This window comes from Littorina saxatilis, unplaced genomic scaffold (assembly GCF_037325665.1).
Source record: "Littorina saxatilis isolate snail1 unplaced genomic scaffold, US_GU_Lsax_2.0 scaffold_884, whole genome shotgun sequence".
Classification (NCBI taxonomy): Eukaryota; Metazoa; Mollusca; class Gastropoda; order Littorinimorpha; family Littorinidae; genus Littorina; species Littorina saxatilis.
The window spans coordinates 19,317-40,147 of NW_027128901.1; the positions used below are offsets into that span (position 1 = coordinate 19,317).

The 20,831-nt window shown below is 41.4% G+C and overlaps 1 protein-coding gene across 1 annotated transcript; it reads right to left on the reverse strand.

The window, feature by feature from the left end:
* Positions 1-589: 589 nt before the first annotated feature.
* On the reverse strand, positions 590-20,827 carry LOC138957219 (DNA polymerase theta-like). The gene is made up of 10 exons (XM_070328369.1): positions 20,094-20,827; positions 16,060-17,353; positions 15,680-15,799; positions 14,443-14,754; positions 13,689-13,785; positions 12,999-13,210; positions 12,360-12,533; positions 10,575-10,721; positions 9,939-10,151; positions 590-6,401 (listed from the first exon to the last, which is right to left on the reverse strand). Exons 2-10 carry the CDS (start codon positions 16,601-16,603, stop codon positions 6,124-6,126), a joined length of 2,097 nt encoding a protein of 698 aa, XP_070184470.1. The 5' UTR covers positions 16,604-17,353; positions 20,094-20,827; the 3' UTR covers positions 590-6,123.
* Positions 20,828-20,831: the final 4 nt, after the last annotated feature.

Consider the following 20,831-nt stretch of genomic DNA (forward strand, 5'->3'; position numbering starts at 1 on the left):
TTGCCGACTTGTTTTCTGCGTTTGATTGTTTGTTTGTGTTCCCAGTCAGTTTGCAGTCTGTGAAACATATTTCTAGTTGTAATTGCATCGGTGTACTTGTGCCTTTTGTGAAATATTTGCGTTTAAAATAAACTTTCAAGTGCAGTCTAACAGCAAGCCAGTGTTCCATGTGTGTGAAATTTACGGCTTTGTTTGAAAAGCTTCTTTTGGGTTCTTGTTTTAATCCTTAATTTTGTGTGCACACTAATGTCTTAAGTGAAATCTGTCAGTCTGCATGAAAAACAAGACTATTTTGGGAATCTCACTTTCCAGAGATATTAGCGTTCTAAATGAAATGAGTTCAATCTGTCCGTTTTACCTTTTTGGTGCCATACAATTCATAAAGGTGTCGTCTATAAACATGCACAGTTTTAGACCTTCTTCGTTCTTTGGCTTGGGACTCCCACGTTCACTCATGTTTTTAGCACGAGTAGATTTTTTACGTGTATGACCGTTTTTACCCCGCCACACAAAACATGTACAGAAAGAATGAAAGGCCAGATGGAGAGAAGAAAGGAAAATACAAACCAAGCAGTAAAGAGTCAAGATATAGTTTCAACAGCATTCCTCGGTTTTATTCAAGAAAGAATTCAATATGAACTCAATAGACTCACTCTGGTTCACAAGTGAGTCAAAAACTACAAATCGGAAACAAAAATATAACAGCTATATTGTGTGTGTGTGTGTGTATGCACGCATACTGTACGAGTGTGCGTCTTCCACGTGTATTGTGGGTCACACTCATGCGTGCACACACACCCACAATAAATGTGTAAGCAGACCTGGGAACCCCTAAAATGCACCTGGAGTACTTAAAAAAAAAACTTGTGTATTTTACTAAACAGCTATAGCACTGCAAGACACTGTTGAAGAATTAATTTCCTATAGTTTGTTCCCTGCTTGTTTAAGTTACTGCAACACGGTGGCGTAGTGGTTAAGGCCCAATGAGCGGATTTTTTTACCGATCGTATTTTATGAAACTAAGCGTACAAAATACGGCCAAATCGTATGGGTTCCCAGGTCTGTGTAAGACTCAAACTCATGCACGCATGTACACACAGCCACAATACACATAGAAAACTCATGCATGCGTGCACACACATCCGGTCCACAATACATGTGGAAGACACACTCGTGCATGCATGCACATTCTGCCAATGCCCTGTTCAGGCCCAGTCATGGAGACTGTTTCCTAGAACAAAATCCCCAAAACCACAATGAGTTATTCGAACATGCAACCATGATCTGTCATATGCTTTGATTGGGGGCAGGTGGTTGGGGGTGGCAACAGCATAGAGATTGAAAATTATGCAGATGGACAAAAACATTTCAGTATACAGCATGGGACCTATGTCCTCAAAGCAATATATACGAGTGTCTTGCAGAGTACAAGCTTGAAGTCAAAAGTCACCTCACAAGAACATTTCCAAAAGGAAACAATAGCAGTCTGAAATCAACAAAACTGGAAGATTCTGTGGCCAGACTTTCTTTAGACTTGCGTGCACGAATCAACATCACCACATGACACCTCATAATTTCATAAAGAACATGGTTTGACTTTTTCTACTGAGCTTCAAGAATGTGCGAACTGTCAGGGAAGTAGGCCAGTATGACGTTTAAACAAAATAGCAACAAATACGTCATTAAGTTCACAAAACATTCCAAGGTACATGATTGTACAGTCCTATACCTGTGTGTGTTAAAAAAAAAAAAAAGAAATACTGTTATACTTGTTTGCAGTGAGCAATGTAGCTCAGGTCAAAACAGAAAGTGCAAAACATTATTTCCATAAAGACTCAGACCTGATTACCACCAAAATTTCCTGGTGTACAAATGAGGCTAAAAATGTGTACAATCAGAATTTTAAGGTGTACAATTCATTCTCGCGATACACACTGTGCTTTATTCCCCCCTCAAACCCCATTATTTAAAGACTGTAAATACATGTAAGAAAGAATTTGTGCTGAAAGTAAATTAAAACATTTTTGTGGAGAAAAAAAACCCCATACACTATTAGATATTTGAAAATGTGACACAAAACAAATGATAGAAAAACATAATTTTTATTTTTGACCTCTGAGGAAAATTTGCATCAGTTGCTGTCAGCAGTATTGAGTCAGCCCTTCATTTCTGTCACTGCACTGGTCAGTATTTTCTGGTCTCATACAGTCCTCTTTACACATTGCTTTCTAGGCTCACACAGTCCTCTTCAGACTTATATACCTTTTTTTTTTTTAATTTTTGTTTTTTTAATAATTTTTTTTTTTTTTTTTGCGTATGATTTTAATGTCTGGCGTATAATCGTACAGCGGTCTTCAATTTCGTAAGATTGTACGCAAATTTCGTACAGTAACCAGGTCTGAAGACTGCCAATGTAAAGGAAAACTACATACCGTTTAGAAAGGATCTCTAAAGTCCAGTGTTGTGGAGTAAAATGAAAAATTGTGAGTTTGTGTAGTACAGTGAAAACTGTCAAATACGGTCACTGGACTTAGCGGACACTCGCAGAATACGGACAGTCAGTCTCGGCACGGACTGCTTTACACTGTAAAACACCTGTACGTTACGGCCACCTCGGCATTACGGACGCGGACACGTATTTTGGGTCCATAATAAGTCATATACCTGCTAAATACGGACATCCACAGCAAGCGAAGAAGACGATAAATTGATCAGTTGATATTAGTCGGTATCTGAGCAGCTCTCGCGAGACACGCTATTTGTTATGCTTTGAACATCGCGAGAACTTCGAACCTTGGCTTGTGCAGCTCGCACGAGATCGTTGTACCGCATGCTTTGCTATGCTCTGCAATGTAATTTCTCTTTTAGAGATTAATAAAGTTATTGTATTGTATTGTATTGTATTGTATCATGCCAAGTTTCTAGTGTTCATGGTCATCGTGAAAAGACAAACGTTAAAGCTGTCCACGAGAGAGACAGACGATGGAGAGCGAATACATAGGCATACTTTTTGCTTCGCAAGCGACTCTGTGAGGAACTTCTTGACTTCAACTACCCCTGGCAAAGATCCTTTACTGCCAACCCCATGTGCCTTGATATAGACACTAAAGAAACGAGAGACTTCCTGTTCATCTCGCATGTTCCAAACATTGTATTTCCTTCCTGACTTTCCGCCACGATTTTGCTCCGACAGTGAACTTTCATCCTCAGGAGGCTGCCGACCAGGATCTAATGATTTTAATATACTTTCTTATGTGATAACCAATGTGCTATATTTTCTCAGGACAAAGAACAAATGTTTATTTTGAATGTTTTATGTATGTTATTATTACGGACACAAACGCTCAGCAATGTAATTTCTCTTTTAGAGATTAATAAAGTTATTGTATTGTATTGTATTGTATTGTATTGTATCATGCCAAGTTTCTAGTGTTCATGGTCATCGTGAAAAGACAAACGTTAAAGCTGTCCACGAGAGAGACAGACGATGGAGAGCGAATACATAGGCATACTTTTTGCTTCGCAAGCGACTCAAAAAGTGTCAAATTTGGCCTTATTCCTGTATTTGTTTCTTTCATTGAACACCTTTGTCTTGACAAGTGTAATTTTCTCTTTCTCAGGCAAAGTAGAGTTTGAGAAAATTGGGTGCTCTGTGAGGAACTTCTTGACTTCAACTACCCCTGGCAAAGATCCTTTACTGCCAACCCCATGTGCCTTGATATAGACACTAAAGAAACGAGAGACTTCCTGTTCATCTCGCATGTTCCAAACATTGTATTTCCTTCCTGACTTTCCGCCACGATTTTGCTCCGACAGTGAACTTTCATCCTCAGGAGGCTGCCGACCAGGATCTAATGATTTTAATATACTTTCTTATGTGATAACCAATGTGCTATATTTTCTCAGGACAAAGAACAAATGTTTATTTTGAATGTTTTATGTATGTTATTATTACGGACACAAACGCTCAGCAATGTAATTTCTCTTTTAGAGATTAATAAAGTTATTGTATTGTATTGTATTGTATTGTATTGTATTGTATTGTATCATGCCAAGTTTCTAGTGTTCATGGTCATCGTGAAAAGACAAACGTTAAAGCTGTCCACGAGAGAGACAGACGATGGAGAGCGAATACATAGGCATACTTTTTGCTTCGCAAGCGACTCAAAAAGTGTCAAATTTGGCCTTATTCCTGTATTTGTTTCTTTCATTGAACACCTTTGTCTTGACAAGTGTAATTTTCTCTTTCTCAGGCAAAGTAGAGTTTGAGAAAATTGGGTGCTCTGTGAGGAACTTCTTGACTTCAACTACCCCTGGCAAAGATCCTTTACTGCCAACCCCATGTGCCTTGATATAGACACTAAAGAAACGAGAGACTTCCTGTTCATCTCGCATGTTCCAAACATTGTATTTCCTTCCTGACTTTCCGCCACGATTTTGCTCCGACAGTGAACTTTCATCCTCAGGAGGCTGCCGACCAGGATCTAATGATTTTAATATACTTTCTTATGTGATAACCAATGTGCTATATTTTCTCAGGACAAAGAACAAATGTTTATTTTGAATGTTTTATGTATGTTATTATTACGGACACAAACGCTCAGCAATGTAATTTCTCTTTTAGAGATTAATAAAGTTATTGTATTGTATTGTATTGTATTGTATTGTATTGTATCATGCCAAGTTTCTAGTGTTCATGGTCATCGTGAAAAGACAAACGTTAAAGCTGTCCACGAGAGAGACAGACGATGGAGAGCGAATACATAGGCATACTTTTTGCTTCGCAAGCGACTCAAAAAGTGTCAAATTTGGCCTTATTCCTGTATTTGTTTCTTTCATTGAACACCTTTGTCTTGACAAGTGTAATTTTCTCTTTCTCAGGCAAAGTAGAGTTTGAGAAAATTGGGTGCTCTGTGAGGAACTTCTTGACTTCAACTACCCCTGGCAAAGATCCTTTACTGCCAACCCCATGTGCCTTGATATAGACACTAAAGAAACGAGAGACTTCCTGTTCATCTCGCATGTTCCAAACATTGTATTTCCTTCCTGACTTTCCGCCACGATTTTGCTCCGACAGTGAACTTTCATCCTCAGGAGGCTGCCGACCAGGATCTAATGATTTTAATATACTTTCTTATGTGATAACCAATGTGCTATATTTTCTCAGGACAAAGAACAAATGTTTATTTTGAATGTTTTATGTATGTTATTATTACGGACACAAACGCTCAGCAATGTAATTTCTCTTTTAGAGATTAATAAAGTTATTGTATTGTATTGTATTGTATTGTATTGTATCATGCCAAGTTTCTAGTGTTCATGGTCATCGTGAAAAGACAAACGTTAAAGCTGTCCACGAGAGAGACAGACGATGGAGAGCGAATACATAGGCATACCTTTTGCTTCGCAAGCGACTCAAAAAGTGTCAAATTTGGCCTTATTCCTGTATTTGTTTCTTTCATTGAACACCTTTGTCTTGACAAGTGTAATTTTCTCTTTCTCAGGCAAAGTAGAGTTTGAGAAAATTGGGTGCTCTGTGAGGAACTTCTTGACTTCAACTACCCCTGGCAAAGATCCTTTACTGCCAACCCCATGTGCCTTGATATAGACACTAAAGAAACGAGAGACTTCCTGTTCATCTCGCATGTTCCAAACATTGTATTTCCTTCCTGACTTTCCGCCACGATTTTGCTCCGACAGTGAACTTTCATCCTCAGGAGGCTGCCGACCAGGATCTAATGATTTTAATATACTTTCTTATGTGATAACCAATGTGCTATATTTTCTCAGGACAAAGAACAAATGTTTATTTTGAATGTTTTATGTATGTTATTATTACGGACACAAACGCTCAGCAATGTAATTTCTCTTTTAGAGATTAATAAAGTTATTGTATTGTATTGTATTGTATTGTATTGTATCATGCCAAGTTTCTAGTGTTCATGGTCATCGTGAAAAGACAAACGTTAAAGCTGTCCACGAGAGAGACAGACGATGGAGAGCGAATACATAGGCATACTTTTTGCTTCGCAAGCGACTCAAAAAGTGTCAAATTTGGCCTTATTCCTGTATTTGTTTCTTTCATTGAACACCTTTGTCTTGACAAGTGTAATTTTCTCTTTCTCAGGCAAAGTAGAGTTTGAGAAAATTGTTCGGTTTTTTCCCTCTCCGCTCACCACCCTTGTCGCCATCATTTGGTGTGTTGACAGCACAGTTACCATCATTTGGTGTGTTGACCGCACAGTCGCCATCATTTGGTGTGTTGACAGCACAGTCGCCATCATTTGGTGTGTTGACCGCACAGTCGCCATCATTTGGTGTGTTGACCGCACAGTCGGCATCATTTGGTGTGGAGTCTTCTTCAATCCCCCCCACAGTATCGGCAGCGTTGTGTTTGGAATCTGCAACATAACAGAAAAATTCTTGGTCACATAATTTATAAACAATTTTACCCCCTTCACTGACCCAGCATGATAATTACTCGGTCCTCAGTGTGCTTCCGGTATGACTACAAGACGAGAAATTCTCCGGCCTATGAAATATGTACTTTCACTTTCTCCACACAGAGCATGCAAACATGGCACTGAAGGGGTTAAACAAAGTCATGACTTTATATCACATGGAACCACTTACAGATCCACAGTACCTTCACAGTAGGTTCACACATCTGCATTCTTCACAGACCAAGATTTTCTGATTGCTTTCTTTTCTTTCTTTATTTGGTGTTTAACGTCGTTTTCAACCACGAAGGTTATATCGCGACGAGGGAAAGGGGGGAGATGGGATAGGGGAAAGGGGGGAGATGGGATAGAGCCACTTGTTAATTGTTTCTTGTTCACAAAAGCACTAATCAAAAAATTGCTCCAGGGGCTTGCAACGTAGTATATGACCTTTCTGGGAGAATGCAAGTTTCCAGTACAAAGGACTAAACATTTCTTACATACTGCTTGACTAAAATCTTTACAAACATTGACTATATTCTATACAAGAACCATTTAACAAGGGTAAAAGGAGAAACAGAATCCGTTAGTCGCCTCTTACGACATGCGGGGGGCAGAGAAATAAGGATGTGGAAAAGAAGACTTTTGGTAAGTGAAATAAAGGTGATGGATCCAGTCAGGTAGAAATAAGACAACAAGAAAGGAACTGGAAAACTGCAGGGAATAGTAGGGAGAGTTTTCTTGGAAGGAAATATAGGTGAAAGGACTGGTAAGGCAGAAATAAGACAAAAGAAGAGAAGTAAAGGGGTGGGGTAGCTCTGTGGAAACATGATGGCGACCCCATGGGAGCTTTTCTGATTGCAAGAATCTGCTTTTGTGAAATGAAGTTTAGTCACATTCTTAGTCACATTCTGTCACTGTTGATTGGGTTTGTTTAACCACTCAAGTTTCAAGTTTTGTTTAAGGACTCGTAAGAGCCAAATCAAGACCCTCCTGCTTAAAAAATGTATGTCTAAGAATTAAACTTTTCCGAAGAGTTTCAGCACTAATTCAGTAGAAACTTCCATAATTCTGAAAACAAAGTCTTGAGAGAGTCACGATCATAAAACATATGTCATGCACCCAAAAGGTGAGCACATTCAAACAACTACAATGGCCAAGCCCTTCGGTGCTGTTCATGAAAATGGACAGAGAGGTCAGTCTTGGACTACGACTCAAGGACTGGCAGTCGTAGTCCAAGACTGACCTCTCAGTCCAACTTCATGAATTGCACCACGGATGACTCACTTGCTCTATTTGACGATACTGACATTGACATCACCCTGACCTTGAATAATTTAGGTCATTACAGCTCGTGGTTACTCAAAATGGTACACTAAAATGTTGAGCAGTTTGATGTTTCACATCAAACAAAACAAATATGGATAGCACCCTTACATTACCCAAACCCCATCCATGACCTTGACCTTGCAATGTCACATTTCTTTGGATATGATAGTCCAAGGAAAATGTTTGCCATGCTACAGCTGATAAAAACAAACAGCCACATGTGTTAGGGGCTACTGTGTGCTATTTGTCATGTGATCTGGTAATTAACCGGGCTGCTTTTGCCTGCTGCTTTGTCATGTGTGAGGCTGTAGCATCTGTGAGAAAGAGAAGGTAAAAGCATTCAGATTTTGTCTGAGACTACGCACATGCACACTCCCCCTAAACTTTAAAATGTGTCACGCTCACAGACCATCTGGGAAGCTAGGGGCCAGAAGATCAGTTGATAGAAAAATAGTCTGTTTACGGTATCCCGACCGACCCTATTCTTTACCCCCCACCCCTAAACTTGTTCCCCATTTTTGTTCAGAAGGAAAACAAAAATTGAAGCCTAAACAGGAAGGGTAAAGGGGCAATTGCTCATGTTAAAGGCACAGTAAGCATACCTGTCAAGCTCTTGTGGACTCTCACCATAAGATTTTGCTCACAAAACCATAAGTTTGCACCAAAAAGCATAAGACAACATGCAAAATTGCAGAAGTCGTTAGATTAATCACCACAAGAACTAAATACATGCACACACACACACACAAAAGAAATCAGCCTTATTTCACACAAAAGAAAAACACACTTTTCTCAACACTGAACTGCACTGTTTTGTGTCATTTTGAAATGCAAAGCATGTTTAAATGTAAATTGTACCGAGAATCACCTAAATTGTACAAAGACAGTACGTACACTTCCAACCAGACACACATTTAGTGATTTACACCGTACCCCTCACAAAATGTTACCAGAATGCACAAAAACACCACATGATAGTAAAGGCACAAGACAAGTGTGTTTTAACAACACTCATTCATTGAGCACACTCACAGTGATTCAATCATGAATGGAAACCCCCACCACAATGTTTAAAAGAGAACATTTTAGCCAAACAGAATATGTAAAACACACAAGTTACAAGCCAGAAACTCATGTGTGTCTCAGCAATCAGGGACAAATACCAGATCAACAAAAATATGACATGTAAATGCTTTAGTTTGAGGTCGCGCATGTTCTAAAAACAAGTCGTATAATGATCGGTTGTGACAACCATCCGGTGCCAACTTTCGCTCTCTGCCTCTTCGAAAATGCATCATAACGCCCTTATTTTTATTTATATGGCTTCACACTTGGTACAACGTGAGAAAATATTGTGTAGATCATAGAAAAAAAATATTACATCTAAATTGCTTTGGTTTGAGGTCGCGTGTGTTCTAAAATCAAGTCCGACATGATCGGATGTGACAGGAATCCGGCTACTTTCACTTTCGATCGTTAGCTCTTCAAAAATGCATCACAACTCCCTTAGTTTCATTTCTATGGCTTAAAACTGCGCACAACGTGAGAAAATACCTTGAAGATACCGAGAACAACAACTATAGTACATGTAACTGCTTTAATTTGAGGTCGCGTGTGGTCAAGCATGTGTGGTTGTTTAGGTGTAATCAGCCACATATACTTCTGGCAGAAGTACAAAGCTCTTTTGCGTGCCACAGAGGGACACAGGGGTTGGACATGGATACCATTTTTGATTCATTACATAAAGTTGACCAGTGCCTGTCCTGTAAGCCAAGTCCATTGTTCTAGCTACTACGCTACCAGATCCACATTGGTTGAGATAAGACAGAATTATAATGAAGTGTCTTTGACTTTGAGGAGAAACCTAGTTTTCTCTTTTTTAGTTTTAATGGGTATCTCCAGGTTGTTCAAAGACAGGCAATGCAAACTAGCGCTTGTAATATTGTTCCATGCACACTCCTGCCCCCCTGATGGAAATACTGTATTCAAAAGTGAGGAAACTTATTCTCTACTTTTCCATTTTTCTTTTGCTTTTGCCGCAAGGATCTAACAATGTAATGTCAAATCCTAACTGTGAACACTCCTAAAACGAACAAATTACAAACACATTCTGCAGTAATGTGAATATTTCTGACTGCATATATCAAAACAAAGTAGCACGGATCTTACCTTCCGTGTCAACCCCCTTCCTTCCAGCTCGACCAGCCATCTGTTTGTAGGAAAGGGTGTCCATAGCACGGCCACCAAACATGGGTGACCTCACGATCACACGTCGGGCAGGTAAGTTGACCCCTGAAGACAAGGTAGACGTGGCCACCAGAATCTTCAGTAGACCTTGTCGGAACGCTCCTTCAACGATGTCACGCTCGTCAAACGTCAGACCTGGAAAGAGATTCTGGCATATCAAGCAAGTTTGTGTCAAATGGCACAGAATCTTCTGTGAGAAAGTTTTAAAATACTGTTGATCACGTTCTCAACTTGCCTCAATTTCATATGTTTAAAATAACATTCAGAAAATCAAGCATAGAGACAGGAAAGGTTAAATCGTTGGAATGTCTATTTCAGGACAAAAAACAAACAACCACTCACAACCTTGACCTATGGGCCTTTTGTGGACTGACAAAAGACACAACAGACAAAAAATAACTGATGCTGTTACTTATTTCAAAATGTGACTGGGATGACTTCAAGATGGTCAAAGCAAAGAGAGAAACAAACCCTATTAACAGCTGCTATAGGGCTAATCTCCCTCATCATCACCACACATATAAAGAAGTAGACATGTGTTTATAACTGCTGCTGTACCTGCGTGGTGGTAAGCCACTCCGTACTGAATGACTTTGCCCAGCATAGGGTCCACACCCACAGCACTGCGTCCCAGTTGTTCCAGGACGTTGCGCAGAGCTCCCTGGTCGATGGGTAGTCGTGTCATCTCTGAGGCCTTCACAAAACCTACAACATAAAACAGTCATACATTGATGGAGAAATACCATGGGCAGCAAGCTCGGCAGTATTTGTTTGTTTGTTTGTTTGTTTGTTTGCTTAACGCCCAGCCGACCACGAAGGGCCATATCAGGGCGGTGCTGCTTTGACATATAACGTGCGCCACTCACAAGACAGAAGTCGCAGCACAGGCTTCATGTCTCACCCAGTCACAGTATTCTGACACCGGACCAACCAGTCCTAGCACTAACCCCATAATGTCAGACGCCAGGCAGAGCAGCCACTAAATTGCCAATTTTAAAGTCTTAGGTATGACCCGGCCGGGGTTCGAACCCACGACCTCCCGATCACGGGGCGGATGCCTTACCACTAGGCCAACCGTGCCGGTAGCTCGGCAGTATACTTTTTAATAGAACATAGTTTTGCAGAGCCGCCTGCCAATGAACAGTCGAGTCATATCTAATGCCTTTAGAAAGCCTAGAATGTGGGATACACACAAACACATACTGGAGGTAAGCGACAATGATTAATCAGGAGATATAACGAGATGACAGACAAACATTAACACATAACAACAACAACAAATCACAAACCGAGAGAGAAATGTCAAGGTGATTTTCTGCAGCAAGCTTCATGGTAGAGTTCCTTTAACTCTTTCTACCTCTTCTAATTCTTCTCATTTCCTTACACATTGTCTGTCAGTGTCAGTCAGTAAGTCAATCTATAACAAGAAGAGCAAACGCTCGATCGAGTCACTTTCGCAGTTCTGAATATTATATGAGGCATCAGATGGACAGGAAGAAATTGCTATTCACAACACAATGAGTCACGTTCACATAAAATTTGAGCCCGGTCACTTTTATAGTTTCCGAGAAAAGCCCAACGTTAAGTTGTGTGTTGCCGAACAGAAAAGGCTAGTTATCTCCCTTGTTTTTCTGATAACGTTCGTAAAAGGCTACAGATGTAAATACTTTGATGTAAAGAATAATCCTACAAAGTTTCAATCACATCCGATGAACTTTGTCAAAGATATAAAATGTCTAATTTTTCCTTTGACGCTGACCTGTGACCTTGAAAAAGGTCAAAGGTCAACGAAACCATCGTTAAAGTGTAGAGGTCATTGGAGGTCACGACTAAACAAAATATGAGCCCGATCGCTTTGATAGTTTCCTGTCAAAGATATAAAATGTCTAATTTTTCCTTTGACGCTGACCTGTGACCTTGAAAAAGGTCAAAGGTCAACGAAACCATCGTTAAAGTGTAGAGGTCATTGGAGGTCACGACTAAACAAAATATGAGCCCGATCGCTTTGATAGTTTCCGAGAAAAGTCCAACGTTAAGGTGGTGTCTACGGACGGACGGCCGGCCGGACAGACTAACACTGACCGATTACATAGAGTCACTTTTTCTCAAGTGACTCAAAAAGTATAAATCAATCCAACAAGCCAGTCTTTAATGATTCCTTCATGTGGAAAACAAATCACTCTGCAATAATTCCTTCAAATTAATCGATGTACCAGATAGCAAAACTCTCCCGCACAAGGTATCTCTGTTTTGACTGCTCCCATTCCTTCCGCTTTCGTTTGTTTGGTTTGTTGTGGGTGCTTGTTTTGTTTGTAGCCTCCTGTGAAAGAAATGATGACTCACCAGTTTCTCCTGTGTAAGCTGCCAGAGCTGCAGGGTTCTTCATCATGCCATACAACTCCCTGGCAATCTTCTCCGCCATTTTCTCACACCACACTTTGGTCGGGCAGAAGATCAAGACAGCATGGCCGTCCAGTATGGTCTCCAGGCACAGTGGAATGATGTGATCCTCATCACCTTTAAATGAGAAATGAATGCTGAAATTGTTTGTAAGGAGCTCAGTTAAGTGCGATATGCTACCTGCCCCCCATGCTAACTTCACAAGACAAATGTATGGCAAAATGTAGAAGTCCTCTGATGACAAGTTGTGAAACACAACTGCTCAAAGGAAAGGATCAAAGCTGTTTCAAAGTTCATTATTTTACTTTCCTTATCATTCCTGCTGTCTTGTTGTTTCTCAGTGGGGTATTTTCTCTCACTTTTCCTGGCAAATGAGTGTGTGCGTGCAATGTGTCAAAATCTGTCCCTGCATGAAAGCAGGAACAAATAAACTGACTCCAAAGTAAGAGGCAGGGGTCCAGAGGCCGCCCAGGTCTGGGCATTTTAAAGGTGATTTTGTGGCCTCTCCTCGCTGGTAAAGGCCAAAAAAACATCACTTTCCGGATTTCCGTCCATGTGAAAGTGGGAATCCCCATACCATACCTTGAAAAGTAGCCTTGACCTCAATGTCCCTGACCTTGGTCATGGCCTGGTCGTAGATGGTGGTGCCGACCTTGATGTGCTCGGTGAGTGGGACGGGGCGAAAGTCGGTGTGGAACAGGTTGGCGTCTAACCATGTAGCCAGAAGATCAAGGTTGGGAAGGGTGGCGCTCATGCCGATCACTTGAATTGGATGCTTACTTGTCTCTTTTGATCTGGAAGTTAAGATGAGTTCAATTTTCAGCTGGACATTCACTTACCAAGTGATGCTCATGAGAATATAAACTAAAAGGAATGTGAAATGATAGAGAGTAGCTGGATAATCAGACCGAAGGACGTTCACTTACCAAGTGATTCTCATGAGAATATGAACTAAAAGGAATGATTGAAAATATCTACATAATTAAACAGAAGAAAAATCACCAACAAGACAATCCCATTCCCATTCAGGAAGGGGAAGAAAAAAAAGAATTGACAAAGAACTACAAAGTAAAATAATCTAGCAAATAAAAAGAGAGACATAACTGCATTCAGAATCATTATGCTCAAAATACTGTCCCAGCAAAACCTACAACTGACTCCGAAGCACAAAAAGACAGCACAGTTTTGATACAGCTTGTCTTGCTGCTTGTCAAATCAGAAATAATTTCAAGATGAATGAAGTCAATACAGAAGCCTGCCACAGATACACACCTGCGCGCCATGTAGCAAATTTTGGTCAGCAAGAGTTCCAGCAGGTACCCCCTGTTTGAGTCGCCCACCATGTGCAGCTCGTCAATGACCACAACACCTGCAAATAGTCAATCTACTTTAAAGGTATGACTGACCACAGAATCATATGACTTATTACACTCAATTTTCCTTCAGTCTTGAACGGCTATTTTCATTGACTGAATTTGTTCTATACTAAATGCTCCAACCAAATCAAACTATCTGACAGTTTTACAGAATCATTACAAATGCAGGGCAAACTTTTTATTCGGGCCAGAAAGTGTTGATGCATGAAACTCCAAAATGACTTGTCAGTCTGGCTATTTGTTACGGTTGAATAGACTGGCTCATTGAGTTTAAAAATGACCCATTAATTTATGATAAATTAGCCAGGCTACCTTTGTGCTATATTTGGCCTTATCCGTTCATGTATGTTTTTGTTTGTTTTGTTTTTGACAAAACAACAAAATTGGAACTATTAACCTATACACATGTATTCCTCTGGACTTTTAATTTCCTGCAGTTTGCTTGTCCTGAATAATGACTGTCAACATACCTAACAGGTCAATTCTATTCTCCTCCATAAGCCTGTTCACCTAGCTGTTGCCTTTCTCTATGTTGTTTACTCACAAAACTATACATTTGGATCTAATTACTCATAGTCATACACATGTTAACCTGTTTCATTCTTAGAAGTTTGCTTGGCCTAAATTTGGAATAATGACTGTCAACCTACCTAACTCGTCAATTCTATTCTCCTCCATAAGCCTGTTAACCAGGCCGTTGCCTTTCTCAATGGTACACACGGCCACATCTAGACTGTGAAACCCTCCCGCAGGGCTGTGACTCCCCATGAAGCCTCCCACACGCACTCCCGCATCTTGGTACAGGCGCTGGAGCGAGATCATCTTTTCTCGCGTGACAGAGACAAAGGGGAGGATGAAGAGAGCTTTGCGACGCGTTTCTAGCACTCTCTTCAGCATGAGGAGTTCCGCCACCATGGTCTTGCCGGCGCTTGTGGGCGCTGAGTAGACCAGGTTGCCACCACCTGTAACAGTCCGCATATTGTTTATTCACCAACAGTCTTATACTTATAACAACGCACAAAACTTAGCCATCACACCAGGGCTGAGGTGCATGAGAAAGTTACCAACCAGGTGGGAGTCAGCCGCGGGGTTGGATTGGTTGAAATTGAGGTTTGTTGTGATTTCAACCAATCAGACCCTGCTGTTTGTTCTCATTCTTTTGTTAGGCACCCATTTCGCTTGGTGCACCTCGGTCCAGAGCACCACAACTGTCTCAGGAGATAACTTTTTTCTTTTTTTATCAGATGATATCTTACACAAATTAATAATACATGTACAAACTATAAGCATCGTCCAAAGGATAGATGCAGAATTTGATTATGGTGCAAATGAAATCGACAAATTCCAGCCCTCGTCATTGGAAACAGTTGCAAAACACTTGACAAAGAGCTGAACAATTGTTCGTTGACGTTCTGTTTCATCACACAGCCCTGAAAGTCCAACAAATGGTGTACTCCTCTTTGGCTAGTGATTCTGAAAATGTACTAGCCAGAGTCAGAGAGCTAACGTTACTAGCTAAACCAACAATTTGTTTCAGCAACTTTACTTGCATTTGGCGAGTAGATGAACATTTCTACTCGCAAGATACATGTTTCTACTTGCCATGGCGAGTAAAATACTCGCCACTTTCTGGCCTGATTCCAGCTGCTTCACCTAAAGAGTGCACCAAGAAAGTGAAACTGAGACTGAGAGGGACTTAACTTATATTCTCTGTAAATTGAACAGTCAGAATCTGACATGGTAGCTCTGCGTCAACTCTCAGGATGTGAAAGAACTTCAGGATGAAAATTCATCTCCATAATTATTATAAAGCTACAGTACATGCTCTCGTTATGTGTCTTACACTCAGCAGTAAAGACACAAAAGTAGTTACTTCACCAAACTTACTCAGCACTTTCCCAGTGGTAAGACACTGAGCCTGCCATGGAAACATGGCTGTGATTCCCTGACTGTGGTACGCTTCCAGAACAGGTCCTGGCAGTCCCCATGACGACAAGGAAAGACTTTCTGTAACAGCAAAAAAGACATTCTCAGATAAACACCTTTTAAATTGTCATTATAACAAAAAGTATTTGATTCTGAAAGTGACATCCAGAATTCAGAGGTTATGAATTATCACTTTAAATTCAAATTCAAATTTGATAAATGATGTGTTTCTTTCATGGGAGACAGGGAACGAAGAGAAAATCAGTTCTGTTACAGGTAAAGGGGCTGAGAGGCCAATGACAATTAATTCAGGAAAGCAAGCAAGCTCGTCAAAAACATACCTGCATTCTGGCTCCCAATGCTATCTGATACTTGATCACAGTCTGTTGGTGGTACTTGAACACTGTTGATGTGTACAGCACAGTTTGTGTCACTGCTTGGTGTTACTCTGCTGACACTGGATTCTCTAAGCCTGTGGTGAGAATCTGCTGATAGCTTGCTGATTGCTTTGTCATCTGTGCTGCCTCCAATCTCTTGTGGAGATTTGGACAATGTAGCTGATGAAAAAGGCGCGTTCTTTGATGCTGCAGAGGAGGATGGTTTTTGTGATAAAGCTGCCAAAACCACAAGCCCTGTTGAAGAGTTTCTGTGTGCCCCAATACCAGAAGCAGAGACATCTTTCTCGTGCTCTCCACCACCTCTTCTGCTACCCGTTATCTGAGTAAATCCATCACAAGTTTTCTCCAAAGTTTTCTTTTCACATTGCACAGCAGACACATACTTGGGACGAGGTTTCTGTCTAGGAGAGCTCTTGTGTGCAAGGTTAGGCGCATGCGTACGATTTTCTTTGCTCGAGTTCTCTTGTAGACTAGAATCTACACTCATACTCACAGTCACAGTGTCAGAAGACACATTCTTGTGTGGTCCTTTGATTTCTGACTGATTAGAGGGTTTCCTTGTGTTCTCGCTAGCAGCAGTGTTACCACCACCACTTTGCAAGCTGGCTGGTTTGGTGACAGGCAAAACAGGTGAGACATCTGTCTCAATCTCAACTTCGTCTTCCCGCTCCTTAACTTGATGACTTGTAGTTGTATTGTCATATCTGTTTGCTAGCCTAGATTTACAAGAAGAAGATGATGCAGCATGTATGTGATGTTTGGGCTGTTTATGGTCACCTGGTGCATGCAGTTCAGGGCTGGGGGAGGCAGGGCATAGAAGTTTGCTTTTGTGCACTGGTGCACTAGTGTGAGGTACTTTGTTATGCCCAGACTTGCCCCTTTCTTCAATCAAGCTCTTCCTCTTCTTGTCTCGAGGGCTGTGTGTTGGAGTGAAAGACTCATTAAATAATGAGTCACCAAAAAGGCTTGGCTTACTGACACCAGATTTTTTTCTACTACGGGAGTTTTTCCGTTTCACAGGGTTAGCGACATCCCGGTGCACTGGTTTGGTGGGGGTCTTTGAAAAAGCTTGCTGGTTTGGAAAGAAAGTTGTTGTGTGAGTTTTGCTGGTTGACTCATAAGCTGCCGCTTCCAAACTGTCGACGGCATTGATGATGTCTGCATCCAAGTCAAGAGCGAATGAGGAGGAGATGGAACAGTCTGGAACAGCTGAGCTGCTCGCACAGGATAGCTTGGTCTGTCAAGGAGAAGAAAAAAAAATTCATATATTTATCCAAATATATTGTCTATTTTGTGCTGTTAATTTTCCAACAATACAAATAGTTGAAACTTTTTTGTCCCCCTCTTTTCTTCTAGGACTTATGCGGCGGGCTACCCTCTGAAGATGACACTGCACTGCTGCAGAGTCACTTTGAAGGTGTTCAGTAGTGGTCCTGTTCCGAGCCAACGGACGCAGGCCGCTACACAGTAAGCTCCCTATTTACGACATTGACTGTAAAGTCGGGGAGCCAGACTGAGTGAGCGTCCCCTCCAGAGATCAGATGTGTCCCCCAAATGACAGACAACGCTGTTCCTGTCCTTTGAACTGATCATCACAAACTAAAGCCCGTTTGACACCAGCAGTAGTGCACCCTGTGTCCCTCAGTACTGTCCCTGAAAAACCATTGATGGTTACCATTTCCATGGGTGCAACCTGGAAAATTCCCAAAACCTGCAAAAGTTGGGGTCCAGGGTACCGGCCCCTGGCGGGGTACAGGGGCAGTGCCCCGTTGGTGCGTTGTCCACGAAACTCGCCTCGACCTGCACCTGAAGACTGTTGTCTGCCACGATCCGAAAAAGAACATCAGCCTCCCCGATATTCTCGAGAACCACCCACGTGACCATTGTTCCAAGCGCCAAGACTTGTGTCTGCAACTCCAACTGAAAATATAGACATCTGATTTCCGCGCTAAAGTTTTGTTGAGATGAGCTTCATGGTAAAGTTCAGCTGCTTCACAAAATGCAGAAACGTCACCCAGCTGACGTTCCCTTAAGAACACGGTCAATTCTTCTGAACAACTCTGAAGTATCTGCTAACATAAGAAGAAGTCCTGCAAACCTTCAGTAGTGTTAGAAATACCCAACAACTCAGTCCATCGGTTGAGCAAGTGACGACACTGGGTTAAAAACGCTAAAAATGACTCGCCTACCTCGGGACGAACATCTTAGAAACGCTCTCTGAAACCCTCCTCTGTGCATTGAAACTTTCGAAGAAGATGGGATTTACCCCATGAAAGGGTTGGTTCTCCTGAAATGGAATGATACAGCGACAAGGCACTACCTTTCAATAAAGCAGCTAAATAGACAGGCCATTTATCCACATCCCAGCCGCACGCCGAAGCATGTGTTTCAAACCTAAACAAAAACGCATTAATGTCGTCTTTGTTTTCATGAAACATAGGCAATTTTGATTGGTGAGGAACAGAAGTATATGAATGAACAGCCTTTACCGTCTGAGCTCTCCTTTTTAACTCTCTCAGTTTCAAGGTCTATATCGCTTTTCCTACTCCTAGTCTGTTCTTTCTTTTTCAACTTCCAGCCGAGCCAAACTGCCTCAAACTTAGCATGCTCTTTTTCTTTTTTGACTTCTAGTCAGGCAAGCTCTCTATCTGTCTCAAACTTAGCATGCTCTTGCCTCTCTTTTGCTTCTGCATCTCTTTTTTCTTTACGTTCTTCTCTGGTAAAATGTTGCTGTTCCCTGACAAAATCAGTTAAGTCTTTTTCTTTAAGACCCAGTTCTTTCCCACGAGACAGCCACATATCCCAATCCTCACTCATGTTGATATTGTATACATGTCACAATACTGTAACAAGTTACGTTATAAAACACTTTACACTATCACCCTAGTGTGCCTAATTATAAGTCAAGCAACAATCAAAGTATAATCAACAATTAAAGACCCAAAAAATCGTGAAAGTTCTGCGGAAAAAGAAACAAAACCTCTTACATTTTGAGATGTTATGCGCCAATGGCGCAAGAGTAAATGAAACCATGTATCATATAACGAATAGATAATACAGCAGCGTAAATATTATATTGCCATGAACAAAGACTTTACATCATCAGCCACAGTCAGAAATATCACAAGAAACAGCCAGTGCTTTACTGTGGAGTGTACTAAAACACCAGTGTACAGGCTTGAGAGCAGACGGAGGCGAGCGAGACTAACAACCTTCTACAAAGTCCACCACGGCCTTGTCGCAGTGAAGAGCAACCACGCACCAAAGCCAAGCCCACCCAAGTGCACGACTAGGCAGATCCGCGCTCTATCCTACGAAATCCCCCACTCTAGGACAGCCTACAGGCAGAAAACATTCTTCCTGCGCACCATTCCAGAGTGGAACCGCCTGCCTGTAGAAACTGCTACAGCGCCATCCTTTCAGGCCAGGCTGGCAACTCTCCACTGACCCACCACCCCCAACCTCCCCCCCCCCCCCCCCCCCCCGCTGAACTTCTTCATAACTCCACCCCTGACCAAGCAATAGACCGGAACCACCATCACCCAAGCGTAGCAGATTCATCACCATGCTGATGCTGGCTACCTACCACCAAGAAAGAAAGAAAGAAAACAGGCACTCTTTTTTTTCACAAGAACAGTTATTCACTTATTGACTGGAACAACCTTGATGACAACACGATCCAGTCGTCAACGGTCAACGAGTTCAGAGGAAAACTGCTAACCGCTGATTAAAACACCAAGTGCTCTCCCCAACTTATCCGCCAACGAATATTCCCAAGTTTGGGACCTGTTCAGGCTGTTGGCGTAAAACATCAAGTGTATCAAGATGATTCTAGAATTTCTATACCCATAGATCTACGACCGGTTTTAAAGCGTAAACGTTGACACGATTCAACCCTTGCTTACACGGAAAATGTACCCTTGGATGATTACTCTGCACTAAATTTCAGGCAAAAATACATCAATCAAAATACTTACATTTCATATTCCTCGCTCATGTCGTCGCTTTCATCTTGGAGCAACTGACAGCGTGGGGTCCAAGTCGGCCATGATGATGACGTAAGACTTCTTCAGCACCGCACACAATGATAGTTACGCGTTTTAAAATTCGTCTGAAATTAGTCAAAGCGATTCCAGACGCTTCCATTTATATCTAGTAGCTTCTTGATTTAAAAGAGTTAACAAAATTGAATACTTGTAATTTAGAATACCAGAGTTCTAATTTTCGGAAAAAAAATGCCATCTCGATCTCCCTCTTGCTTCAATGACGAAAGTGCATATGGCTACCACTGATCTAAACAAACTGTTGCATACTAACGAAATGGCACAGCATGTTGAACATGCAAAGTTAGAATCTTGACTGTGGCCAGAGCATGTAGTGCACAATTTGATGAAAACAATCCTCCCCAATAATTAATTATTTTGATAATTAATGTTGTCGCCGTAACGGTAGCATTTACGGAAGTCTCCCCAATGAAAACAAAATTGAAGGGCATATATCTCTATTATAATGGATCCAAGAACAGCTCCAAACTGTTTCCCGGTTTGTTCATGGGAAGGGGTTCGCGATGGCGCAGTGGATAGGGGAATATCAAGACAAGGGAGGCAAATGGGGGCTGAAACAATAGGGCGACGCGTTTTTCGTCGCCCTATCACCTAAGTACATAATTTTCATATATTAGGGCGACACAAGTTCGCCCCAACTCCCATTTGTAT